The sequence below is a fragment of the Colius striatus genome, chromosome W (assembly GCF_028858725.1).
Source record: "Colius striatus isolate bColStr4 chromosome W, bColStr4.1.hap1, whole genome shotgun sequence".
NCBI classification, from domain to species: domain Eukaryota; kingdom Metazoa; phylum Chordata; class Aves; order Coliiformes; family Coliidae; genus Colius; species Colius striatus.
In genome coordinates, this window is record NC_084789.1 from 21,282,980 (window position 1) to 21,295,529 (window position 12,550).

The window sequence follows — 12,550 nt, forward strand, 5'->3', positions numbered from 1 at the left end:
ACAGGGCAAGGGAGGAGCAAGGCTCGTGGCCACTGAGCCCACGGGGCACAAGCAACGGGCCTGGGTTAGCTGGGGCCATGGGAGCCTCCCCCCTGCATCACCCACAGCCTACACACACCCTGCTCCCTCCTCCCTCCCTCCTCCTCCTCCCTTCTGATGCTGCTTTGCTTGCTGCCCAGCACCCCACACCATGAGCCTGAGGCTGCAGCTGAAGCCAGTAAGTGCAGGGGGGAGGGGAAGAGGGAAGGGGCACCCAGTGCGATCACCACTTGGAGACACCTCCACCCAGGGCCACCCAAGGGTGCCACTCCATCCCTGAGGGGCAGAGGACAAGGCTGCAGCTGCTCCCTGGCTCTATGTTGTTTTGGATGCTGTTTTGGGGATTCTTTTCCCTTTTCTGCCTCAAATCTTTAGGGTTGTGGTTTTGTATTCATTCCTTCCTGGAAACCAACAGGGCTTGACCTGTTTCTTGCTTCTGCTGCAAGAACCAGGTGCCAGGAGCAGGGAAAAGAGGCAGGGTGGGTATCCCAGTGTGGGGAGCAGCATTTGGGGGGGGGGTCCCAATTCAGAACTAACCCTACAGACCTACCTCAGGATGGCTGGGACAGGGGGGAATCATGCTGATGAGGATGGGATCATTGATGGTCAAGGATGTGTTTTCCCAGATACAAGCTGTAGGAGCCCATCTCAGGTCTGCGGGCACATCTTAGCTTTGGCACTGTTTTACCAGCATCACCTTGTCCCCTATCCCTGCTGTCCCTGCCAGAGCCAGTCCCCAAGCCCAGCCCACACCTCACGCCCCCTCCACAAACGATTGCGTTTGGGTCACTTTTTCCAATCCCTCCCCTCTCCATCCATCCATCAGCAGCTCCCATTGCCCCATTGGTGCTCTGATCCCCATGGGGGAGGGTGCCCTCCTCCCGCCTGGAATTGATTAGGTTTGATTAATCCACGCTAGGCTCCCAAATGCCCTTGGTGGGGAAAGTGGGCAATGCTGCGACCCCAGCCCCAGGGGCTCCATGGTGGACACCCGCATCTCGAGAGGCAGCTGCCGCCTCGGGCGTAGGGCGAGCTGCAGGCAGGTAGGAGTAAGGGGGAACCCTCAGGGGAGAGGGATCCAACTGGTGTGGAAGGGCTGTGGGATGTGGAAGAGGCTGCTCGGGGTGGGACAGGGCTGGATCTGCTCTGCGTGGTGGCACCTGGACACATTCCTGTGCCCCTTGATTGAGGGGAAGCTGTTTCAGCAGGGGGTTGGGCTGGGTGAGCTCTGGAGGACCCTTAACCCCCACCATGCTGGGATCCTGTCAGTGCAGGAAGGATCAGGCCCTTCTGAGCTTTCCCATCTGCCCATCACTGAGGCCTCAGGGCATGTGGAGCCTCCTTTCTCCTCTCCTTCTTTAGAGCCACCAAAATGCTGAAGGGAGTGGAGCATCTCCCTTGTGCTGAAAGGCTGAGGGAGCTGGGGCTCTGCAGCTTGGAGGAGCCTGAGGGATGACCTCAGGTTACAAACACATCAAGGGTGGGTGTGAGGAGGCTGGAGCCAGGCTGTGCTCAGTGATGGCCAATGATAGGACAAGGGGCAACGGGGACAAGCTGGAACAGAAGAGGTTCCAAAGCAACATAAGGCAGAATTTCTTCCCTGTTGCGCTGAGGGAGCACTGGAAGGGGCTGCCCAGATGGGCTGTGGAGTCTCCTTCTCTGGAGACATTCCAAGCCCAGCTGGATGAGTTCCTGTGTGCCCTACTCTAGGTGGTGCTGCTCTGGCAGGGGGATTGCACTGGATGAGATTTCAGGTCCCTTCCAACCCTTGAGATTCTGTGATTCACAGCCCTGCAAAGAGCACCCTTTCAGCTTGGGACCTTTTCAATCATTGAGGTGCCCCTCAGCCTCCTCTGCACTGGTGGCTGGCACCATGGGCACACACCATGGGGACAGGAGGGGAGGATCTGGCTGCCCCCAGCTCCAAATAAGCCCTTTCATTCCACCATCTCTCAGCACTCAAAGCAGGACAGCCTCTGCCCTCCTGGTCCCCAGTGCCTTGTGTTGTGTCCCCAGGGGAGAGATGGTGTTGGACCTGGAGGGGGGAGCTGGGACAAGCCTCAGATGTGTGGGGACTCACTGGTGCTGCAGGAGTGTGTCCCCATGAGGGCAGAAAGACCCAGGGACACACAACATGGCACTCTGGGAGGATGTCCACACACGTGAGATGGTGTTTGCACGTTGGTGGCTGCTTCCTGGGGACGTTCTGATGGTAAATGGGCATTGCCCAAGGCCAGGCTTTGCTGTGGGTGGCATAAGCTGTCCCCTCTGCTTGGAGGATGATTGTGCCAGAGGGACATCATGGGGAAGGTCCCTGATGGAGCCAAGAAAGGCATGATGCAAAGCTTGTGAGATGCCTGCTGTGCCACCACCCTTGGTGCTAGGCCATGCCACAGCCATAAGACTGAATCTCCAGGCTTGCTGTCCCCAGAGCCCTGTGCCAGAGGCACCCAGCAGCTCCTGGGCTGGTGGCACAGAGCTGAGGGCACAAGGGGGCATGGCAGCAGGCACTTTCCTCCCTCCCTGTGTGGTAGGGTCTCAAAGACATAAAGTGAGTAAATGCTTGCCCCAAGAGTGCTCTGGCCATCATAGATGGACAAGGAGCCAGGCAGACCTTGGTGTCAGCCACAGTGGGCAGCTCACCTTGTGGCCTCCAGGACATACATGAAAGCAACAAAGGTGAAAAGGGTGTAAAAAACCCATTGTCTGCTCCTCACTGCCCTACTAGCATATGGAAGCTCTTTGCTTGAGTCCTGCCTTTATCCAACCTCTCTCCTGGCCTCCCATCCTTCTCATACCCATCTCCTGGCAGGTGCTGTCCCTGGGAGCTGATGTCCTTCCTGAGTATAAGCTGCAGGCACCACGTATCCACCGATGGACCATCCTGCACTATAGTCCCTTCAAGGCAGTGTGGGATTGGCTCATCCTTCTGCTGGTCATCTACACAGCTGTCTTCACCCCTTACTCAGCAGCCTTCTTGCTCAATGAAGAACAAGTGGAGGAGGAGCACTGGGACTGCAGCTACTCCTGTGACCCACTCAACATCATTGACCTCATTGTGGACATCATGTTCATCGTGGACATTGTCATCAACTTCCGGACCACTTATGTCAACATCAACGACGAGGTGGTGAGCCACCCTGGCAAGATTGCCATCCACTACTTCAAGGGATGGTTCCTCATTGACATGGTTGCTGCCATCCCCTTTGACCTGCTCATCTTCCGTTCTGGCTCTGATGAGGTAAAGGCAGGACCTGGAGGTCCATCAGGACAGGACTCATGGATGGATGGGGAGGGGTGGATAGGAGAGAAGGAGAGATATGGATGGTTAAGTCTGCAAGGAGAGGGGTGGTTAGGCAGAGGAATGGGCAAGTAGGTTGTTACAGGTTCTTATTAAGCAGCTGGGATTGTGTGGAGTAGGCTCAGTCAGCCACACAGACCTTACTCTAAGTGCTAAGGTAGTGCCTAACTAAACCCACTCTCCTTGCTGGGGCTGACCCCACAGAGCAGGCTGGGAGCTCCAGATTGGCCCCACACACCAGTGAGACCAAATTTGGGGTCACATTGCCAGCCAGGCTCAAAATGTTGTCAATAGGATGGCCTTTGGGGTTTCTTCACTACCTGGAGGCCCCACCTCAGCTGAGAGCCTGTGGGCTGAAAGGCAGCTGCTTGGGGAGCAATGGATGGCAAGGTGAGGGAGGACCCACCAGGAAACATGGGGTTGGCCTTGGCTCCTCTCACTTCTTCACTTGTAATCCCAGATCTTTATGGTCAGCAAACTGCCCTTTTCATGGCACAATCCATCTAATATAATGAGGGGACTGGAACATCTGTGTGAGGAGGAAAGGCTGCAAGACCTGGGGCTGTTCAACCTGGAAATGAGAAGACTAAGGGGAGAACTCATTAACACTTACAAGTACCTAAAAGGTGGATGTCAGGAGGATGAGGTGACACTTTTTTTGTGTAGTGTCCAGTGACAGGACAAGGGGTGATGGACAGAAGCTGGAACACAAACAGTGCCACTGGAACAGGAGGAGAAACTCCTTTGGTGCTGAGGTGAGGGAGCCCTGGCCCAGGCTGCTCAGGGAGGGTGTGGAGGCTCCTTCTCAGGAGGTTCCCCAACCCAACTGGACAAGTTCCTGCGCCCTTTGATCGAGGGGAACCTGGTTGGGCTGGATGAGCTCTGCAGGGCCCTTCCAGCTCTGACCATTCTTTGATAACCTATTTCAGCTGTCACCTCCAGGACAAAGCGACTCATGCCTTAGAAACCCGTTTTTATCCTTCAAAGGGAGCACAACTAGGCTAGAGACATACCAGCTTGGCCAGATGTCTCCCCTGAGCTTTCTCCCCTCTCCCATTGCAGACCACCACCCTCATTGGGCTCTTGAAGACCGCTCGGCTGCTGCGTCTGGTCCGTGTAGCCCGTAAGCTGGACCGGTACTCGGAGTATGGAGCAGCCGTGCTCTTCCTGCTCATGTGTACCTTTGCCCTAATTGCCCACTGGCTGGCCTGCATCTGGTATGCCATTGGCAACGTGGAGAGGCCCTACATGGAGCACAAGATTGGTTGGTTGGACAACCTGGGTGACCAGATTGGCAAGCGTTACAACGACAGCGACCTCTCCTCAGGCCCATCCATCAAGGATAAATATGTCACTGCTCTCTACTTCACCTTCAGCAGCCTGACCAGCGTGGGGTTTGGAAATGTCTCACCCAACACCAACTCTGAGAAGATCTTCTCCATCTGTGTCATGCTCATTGGCTGTGAGTGCTGTCCCTGGCCCTGCTGTGGAGGTTGGAGGGGTTGCTCTGGGGAGGGCTCATGGGATTTATACAGAGCATCTCCTTCCATCTTATGACTGTTTAAAAGATGCATGGATGAGGGAAATTATTTAGATTAGTGATGGGCTTGGCAGTGTGAGGCCAGTGGTTGGACTCAATAGTCTTAAAGAGGTTCAATGGCATCCTGGGGCCATTAAGAAGAGTGTGGGCAGCAGGGTGAGGGAGATTCTGCTGCTTCTCTTCTCTGCCCTGGTGAGGCCTCATGTGGAGTCCTGTCTCCAGTTGTGGGCTCCCCGGCTCCAGAGGGACAGGGAAGTGCTGGAGAGAGGCCAGCACAGGGCCACCGAGATGCTCAGGGCACTGGAGCATCTTCCTGCTGAGGAAAGGCTGTGGGCCCTGGGGCTGTTCAGTCTGGAGAAGAGGAGACTGAGGGGGGAGCTCATTAATATTGACTAATAGCTAAATGGTGGGTGTCAGGAGGTTGGGACAGCACTATTTTCTGTTGTATCTGGTGACAGGACAAGGGGTGATGGGATGAAGCTGGAACAAAACAGCTCAATTTAAACATAAGGCCAAACTGTTTCAGTGTGAGGTGAGGGAGCCCTGGCCCAGGCTGCCCAGGGAGGGTGTGGAAGCTGCTTCTTGGGAGGTCTTCAAACCCTCCTGGACACGTTCCTGTGTGACCTGATCTAGGTGGGAGCTGCTTCTGCAGGGGGGTTAGACTGGATGAGCTCTAAAGGTCCCTTCCAACCCCTCCCATTCTATGATGATCCTATGATAAAGGTCTTTTCCAACCATAGTGATCCTGTGATGATTCTGCACAGACAAATGGAGTGAACCATAGAAATACAGGTTTCAGAAACCCACCAGTTTCAGGTTCATGGTAGACAGGGGGGTTGCAAATCTACTAGTTCCAGGATTGATGTAGTTGGATGCACACCTGGCTGAATCCTGCCCTCTCATTGCAGCTCTGATGTACGCCAGCATCTTTGGCAACGTCTCTGCCATCATCCAGCGCCTGTACTCGGGCACAGCTCGTTATCACACACAGATGCTGAGGGTCAAGGAGTTCATTCGCTTCCACCAGATCCCCAACCCCCTGCGCCAGCGTCTGGAGGAGTATTTCCAGCATGCCTGGTCCTACACCAACGGCATCGACATGAATGCAGTGAGTACGCTGCAACAGGCTGCCCAGGGAGGGTGTGGAGGCTTCTGTCTTGGAGGTCTTCGAGACCCATCTGGTTCCTGTGTGACCTGATCTAGGTGGGAGCTGCTTCTGCAGGGGGTTGGACTGGATGAGCTCTAAAGGTCCCTCCCAACCCCCATCATTCTGTGATTCTATGAGTACGGGGCAGGGAGGCCCCAGGTGCTCATGGCACCTTGTCCTGAAGAAGTGATCCTCTCTGGGTCCACCCAAATGTTTCCATCCTTTCAACCAGGGTGGGCAGGAGAAGCCTCAGGAGGCTGGAGGCAGAATCTATGTGCTCACCCACCTCCTTCACCTCCTTTTTTCCTTCTCCCCCTTCTGCCTATCCATCCCTCCACATCTCCTCAGAGCTTTTCCAGGGCCACGAGGCCATTTCTTGGCTGGAGAGCTAGCTCATTGGTGAGGATCTTAAAGTCCCCATCGGCGCCTGTGTGTGTCGGTGTCACAGAGCTGGGGAGCAGGGTATCGATCCAGCTCCTCTCCACACTGTCGGTTGCTAAGCAAACTGCATCCAGCTCTCTGGCAGGGAAAGGAGGGCATTTAAATAAACCTCGATCCATTTTAATTAGAGCCTGGAGAGGCAGCTGTTTGTTAGCAAAGAGAGGGGATCAATAATGGAGCCGAGCTCGAGAGGCACCGTGTCCCCCATCCTGGCTGGGGAGGCTCGTGCCGACGGCGCCGGGACATCGAAGGGGTGAGGAGGGGGCTCAGCCCAGGAGTCCCAGGCTGGGGTTGGGGTGGCAGAACTCAGCTCACAGCCTCAGGGTTCAGTGCTGGCTCAGCCAGCTGCAAGGCAGAGAGGGGAATGAGAAAAGACAGGCAGGGAGAGAGATGGGATGTGGTACTCTCTGTTACTTGGCCCTGGGCAGGTCATTAGCCTGCTCATTCCCAGCTTGTGCTCCCTTTTTTTCACAACACTTGATCCTTTTTTGTCCCTGAGCACCATCAGGACACGGGTTTGCATTAATTCAACCTCTCCATCTTCAGTTGCTGCTGCCACATGAAACAACTGGGCAGCATTTGGGGGTTTGCTGCTGACACATGAAACAACTGTGCAGCATTTAGGGGTTTGCTGCTGGGAGAGCTTTGGGTTAAACTTCTCCCATGGAGGAGAACGTACCCTGGGCTGGATATTAGTGGCAATGACTAGAAGCAAAGCTGTGGCACCCTCCCAAGCACAGGTTTCCCTGGCTTAGTGCAAACCCAGGTCACAAATCCCTTGCCACAAGCTGAGCTTGCAGCTTGGATGTGCCGCAGCTCACACTGATTCTTGCTGGATGCTGCTGAGCCACGATGCCATCTAATCAATCATCCCAGAGCCCAAGCAATTCATCCAGCCCTGATTTCCCAGGAGGGAAACCAAGGCCATTAGCCTTGGGAGATCATGGTGGCTCCAGTAATGAGCTGTACTCACCAGCATCAGATTTGACCACCAGTGGGATGTGAGCAGAGAGGAGAGCCAGGGGTCATATGCTGCTCTCCAAAACAAACCCCAACCCCAGGTGGATATTCCCCTGGCACCATGAGTCATCAGTGGCAACAGTTTTCTCCACATTGCATGTTTCACCTTGATTTCACCTTCAGATGGAGCTTCTGTTCAAGGCAAGGTGTTTGCTGTGGGTATATTTAGCTGTTGCTGCACACAACTGGCCTGTGCTGCTGCTGCTTGGCATTCAAGCAGGTGCTGTTTAATTAGGACAGCACCTCGTTACCAGTTTGTGCTCTCATTCAGCCAAGATTAGTGGGTGGAAAGATGAAAAGGGGGGGGATATGCCACCAGTGGGGATAAACAGATTGATCTGGTTGTTATTATTTATTGCTTGGGAGTGCTCTCTCTCTCATCCTGCTTGTGTGCAGTACAAGGCAGGGGCAGGCAGGCAGAACATCCACCAAGGGAAGATCAGAAGATATCCCCAGCTTTGGCTTTCTGAGTTTTGGGGCTCCTCATTTATCCCTGCCACATCACACGACTGTCTGGATGGACAGTCCTTTCTGGGGATGGTGGTATGATGGTATCTCTCCCTCTTTCTCTGCAGGTGCTGAAGGGTTTCCCTGATTGCCTGCAGGCAGACATCTGCCTCCACCTCAACCGCACGCTGCTGCAGAATTGTAAAGCTTTCCGAGGAGCCAGCAAAGGCTGCCTGCGTGCCCTGGCCATGAAGTTCAAGACAACTCATGCACCACCTGGAGATACCCTGGTGCACTATGGAGATGTCCTCACCACCCTCTACTTCATCTCCAGGGGCTCCATCGAGATCCTCCGGGAAGATATTGTGGTGGCTATCTTAGGTTGGAAAAGTTCTTCCTTCTGGGAGGGTGAGGGGTGATGGATGATGAGCAGAAAGAGGGGCACAAAGATGATTTAGGGCCACAGAGATGCTGAAGGAAGTGGAGCATCTCCCTTGTGCTGAAAGGCTGAGGGAGCTGGGGCTCTGCAGCTTGGAGAAGAGGAGCCTGAGGGGTGACTTCATTCATGTTACAAATCCATCAAGGGTGGGTGTGAGGAGGCTGGAGCCAGGCTGTGCTCAGTGATGACCAATGATAGGAAAAGGGGCAACGGGTATAAACTGGGACAGAAGAGGTTCCAAAGCAACACAAGGCAGAATTTCTTCCCTGTTGAGCTGAGGGAGCACTGGAAGGGGCTGCCCAGATGGGCTGTGGAGTCTCCTTCTCTGGAGACATTCCAAACCCAGCTGGATGAGTTCCTGTGTGCCCTACTCTAGGTGGTGCTGCTCTGGCAGGGGGTTGCACTGGATGAGCTTCCCAGGTCCTTTCCAACACTTAAGATTCTGTGATTCAGTGAACAAAGGTGAAGGGCAAAGGAGTTCCTCTTATCCTGGAGAAGGGAACTTTGTTCTTCAACACCTGGCTGGTCACCACACCAGTGGACAGGGAATGGAAGATCACGGTAGATGTCAGGGGGAGGGCCACAAAGGAGTGAGGAGAGTAGGGCATGGCTCAGCAGTCCCCATCCAGCTTGGCCTGGCCTTGGTCTCCCCATCAGTGATGGCTTTCACAGTGTAATCCCCAGCATCTACGAGCAGGGTCAGGGTTTCTGGATGTCCCCTTGTTAACAAGCCCCAACTTGAGGTCTGATGGTCCAGTAGATCTGGAGCTGGAGTGAGTGCCCACCTCTCCTTAACGAGCTGTCTCTTGGCACAGGGAAGAATGACATTTTTGGGGAGCCCATCAGCCTCTATGCCCGCCCAGGGAAGTCCAACGCTGACGTGAGGGCCCTGACCTACTGTGACTTGCACAAGATCCAGCGAGAGGATCTGCTGGAGGTCTTGGACATGTATCCAGCCTTCTCTGACAACTTCTGGAGCAACCTGGAGATCACCTTCAACCTGCGAGATGTGAGTGCCAGGGCTATGCCAGAGAAGGGATATGCTCAATGCTTCACATCTGGCAAGCGGGAGGGCTGAAGTGAGGATGTCAACAGGTGCTGCTCACTCACTTTGGTGGTGGATTGGCCAACAGCCAGGTTTCCCAAGGCATTCTCCTTGGGGCTATGATTTCCCCCCATAGCTCAGGAGGCACGTGCATACCACCCATTCCTGAGCTCTTCAGAAACATTGGACCCACAAGCCATGTCACAGAATCACATAGAATCTCAAGGGTTGGAAGGGACCTGGAAAGCTCATCCAGTGCAACCCCCCTGCCAGAGCAGCACCACCCAGAGTAGGGCACACAGGAACTCATCCAGCTGGGTTTGGAATGTCTCCAGAGAAGGAGACTCCACAGCCCATCTGGGCAACCCCTTCCTTGTGTTTCTTTGGAACCTCTTCTGTTCCAGTTTATACCCATTGCCCTTTGTCCTACCACTCACAACCCCACCACTCAGTGATTCTGTGATAACCAGGGCAAGAAGGGCATTAAAGCCTACAGTGGTTACCAGCTCCATGAACATGCCCATCCCTGGAAATCCAGGCTCACACCCACAAAGTCACAGAATCTCAAGGGTTGGAAGGGATCTTAAAAGCTCATCCAGTGCAACCCCCCTGCCAGAGCAGCACCACCTAGAGTAGGGCACACAGGAACTCATCCAGCTGGGTTGGAATGTCTCCAGAGAAGGAGACTCCACAGCCCATCTGGGCAGCCCCTTCCAGTGCTCCCTCACCTCAACAGGGAAGAAATTCTGCCTTATGTTTCAAAGGACTTTGGCCTTTCCCTGGCATTTTTTTTATCAGATGTTTGCCTCATAAAATAGAAAAGAAAGTTAAATTCCTTCTATGCCCTGTCCCACCTGAAGATGTCCTGCCCCACTTCAGTGTGCTCCTTCCTTCCCCATGGCCCTCACACCCTCAACTTAGTCTCAGAGCAACAAGACCAGCCTCTAGAATCCCTTGAGCTCTTCAACCAGTCCAGGAGTCACTGGGCAGTGATGGATAGTCAAAAATAGCTGGAGACCAAGCCTGAGAGGATGCTGAATGGTCTGTAGCCCCATGGCACTGAGTCACAACACCCACAGACAGGCTATGGCAGCCATGGATGGGCTGTGGCAGCCATGGATGGGCTGTGGTACCCATGGATGGGCTGTGGCAGCCATGGATGGGCAGTGGTACCCATGGATGGGATGTGGCAGCCATGGATGGGCTGTGGTACTCGTGGATGTGCTATGGTATCCATGGATGTGCTATGGTATCCATGGATGGGCTGTGGTATCCATGGATGGGCTGTGGTACCTATGGATGGGATATGGCAGCCATGGATGGGCTGTGGTACCCGTGGATGGGATGTGGTACCCCTGGATGGGACGTGGTACCCCTGGATGGGACATGGTACCCATGGATGGGCTGTGTTACCCGTGGATGGGTCGTGGCAGCCTTTCCCTGGTGACCAGCCCCTCTGATCCCTCAGGCAGACAGCGTTCCCCGCTCACCACCCAGAGAGGAGTATGACTGCACGTACCGGCGTGCTCGCCGCCGCAAGCACTCCCTCTGCCAGCCCAACAAGCCTGGTGAGTCCCACAGTGCCTGGGGAGCAGGAGCATCATCTAATTACTGCCCTATCAATGTCTCTGTCCCTGCAGACCAGCCTCTGTGTCACCACCCTGGGGGCACCCATGCTGCCTCCCCTACCTCCCTCTCTCTCCTTAGGATGCCCCAGCCCTACAGGAAGCCTAGAGAGGATGGGGGCTGATTTTGCCATGTGTGATGCTCCTTAAATTAACCTGTTGTGCCACCCCACAGACCCAGACATGGGCATCTCTGATGCAGAGCAGTATCATACCTACTCAGAGCTGACCAACCCACCGGACCCACTGAGTAAGGACCAGTGGGATGACCTGGGCAGCAGCACCACTCCTTGCTCCCAGACCAGCAATGATGAGGCCAAGACTGGTAGCCCTGTGAAAGCTGAGCCCTTCCCCACATCCAAACAGGATGATTTTACTCTGCCCACGCTCAGCCTCGTCATCACCAGTGCTGGCAGCACGGAGGTCAGCAAGCAGGCAGCAGAGAGCAGCCAGTCCTATGCAGGTACCCACAGCTGCAGCTTCAGCTGGGAGGAAGGAGGGTGGTGAGAGATGCTCTGGCATATTGGCTTTGTCTTGAGGTACAGCCATGTAACTCAGCTCTGTCCCTCCCACACCCTGTAGTTTCTCCTAGCACCCACAGAACCCTTTGGGGCTGCCCCATGGGGCCAAATGCTATGTACCTTCCATAGATGTGTTGGGTGCCAGGGTGATGGATCCTCATAAACATCTCTGGTGCTAGGGTGATGGACTCTCCCTGAGCACTATGTATGTCTGGGTGATGGACCCTGGAGCACCTCCATGGCAGTGGGGCTGGGAGATACAAGACAGAAATACTGAGATGTCTCCTTTCCTTTCAGCTACCCCTCTGGACATCCCCAACATGTTCACCTTCTGGGAAGACCGAAAGCAGAACCACCACCCAGAGCCTTTGCAACACATCTCCTTGGTCCACAGCTCAAGGGACATCCCCCTGCACAGTGACTACAGACCAGGGCAGATCGAGTCCAGGCTGGAGCTCCTGCAGGCACAGCTCAACAGGTAGGCAGGTCCCTGGGGCATAGCACCCAGGAGATTCCAGACCATCACCCTCTCTTCCTCTAGAATTGGCCATGGTGGGTTCTGTGTATAGCAGATGCCACCTCCTGAGCCCCTGGGACGCTGCATTCCTCAGGGAGGTGGTGGGAGAGCTTTGCAAACACAGTGGCTTCTCAAACTGCAATCCCTTGCCCTGGCTGCCACTCAGCACCTCATCTGCTGCTGTGCCACCACCCCTGGGATCTGACACTTTGCTGCTGTTTCCAAACTCAGTGTGCTCCACACATCCTCTTGCTCAAGTGAAGCCTCATGCACACCATTGCCCTCTAAATAACAAAAAATACATGACTTTTGAACAAGAAGGAGGAGCCCACACTAGAGAGGAACCAGGCGGCTCCAGGCAGCATTCACACCCACCAAGGTCCACATCAATCTCACTTCACCCCAGAGCTCACACACATATTTCAGTGTCTCTCTAATGTGAGAATTGATCCAGATTAAAACTAACCA

General features: G+C 54.7%; 1 protein-coding gene across 1 annotated transcript in view; it reads left to right on the forward strand.

The window, feature by feature from the left end:
* LOC104561314 (potassium voltage-gated channel subfamily H member 6) overlaps positions 1 to 12,550 on the forward strand; it is a 48,150-nt gene that overhangs the window by 33,977 nt on the left and 1,623 nt on the right. The window contains exons 5-12 of the mRNA XM_062016680.1: positions 2,852 to 3,280; positions 4,403 to 4,802; positions 5,789 to 5,988; positions 8,064 to 8,316; positions 9,190 to 9,383; positions 10,888 to 10,987; positions 11,220 to 11,507; positions 11,863 to 12,043. Coding sequence (XP_061872664.1) covers positions 2,852 to 3,280; positions 4,403 to 4,802; positions 5,789 to 5,988; positions 8,064 to 8,316; positions 9,190 to 9,383; positions 10,888 to 10,987; positions 11,220 to 11,507; positions 11,863 to 12,043 — 2,045 coding nt within the window. The remainder of the gene's footprint in view (positions 1 to 2,851; positions 3,281 to 4,402; positions 4,803 to 5,788; positions 5,989 to 8,063; positions 8,317 to 9,189; positions 9,384 to 10,887; positions 10,988 to 11,219; positions 11,508 to 11,862; positions 12,044 to 12,550) is intronic.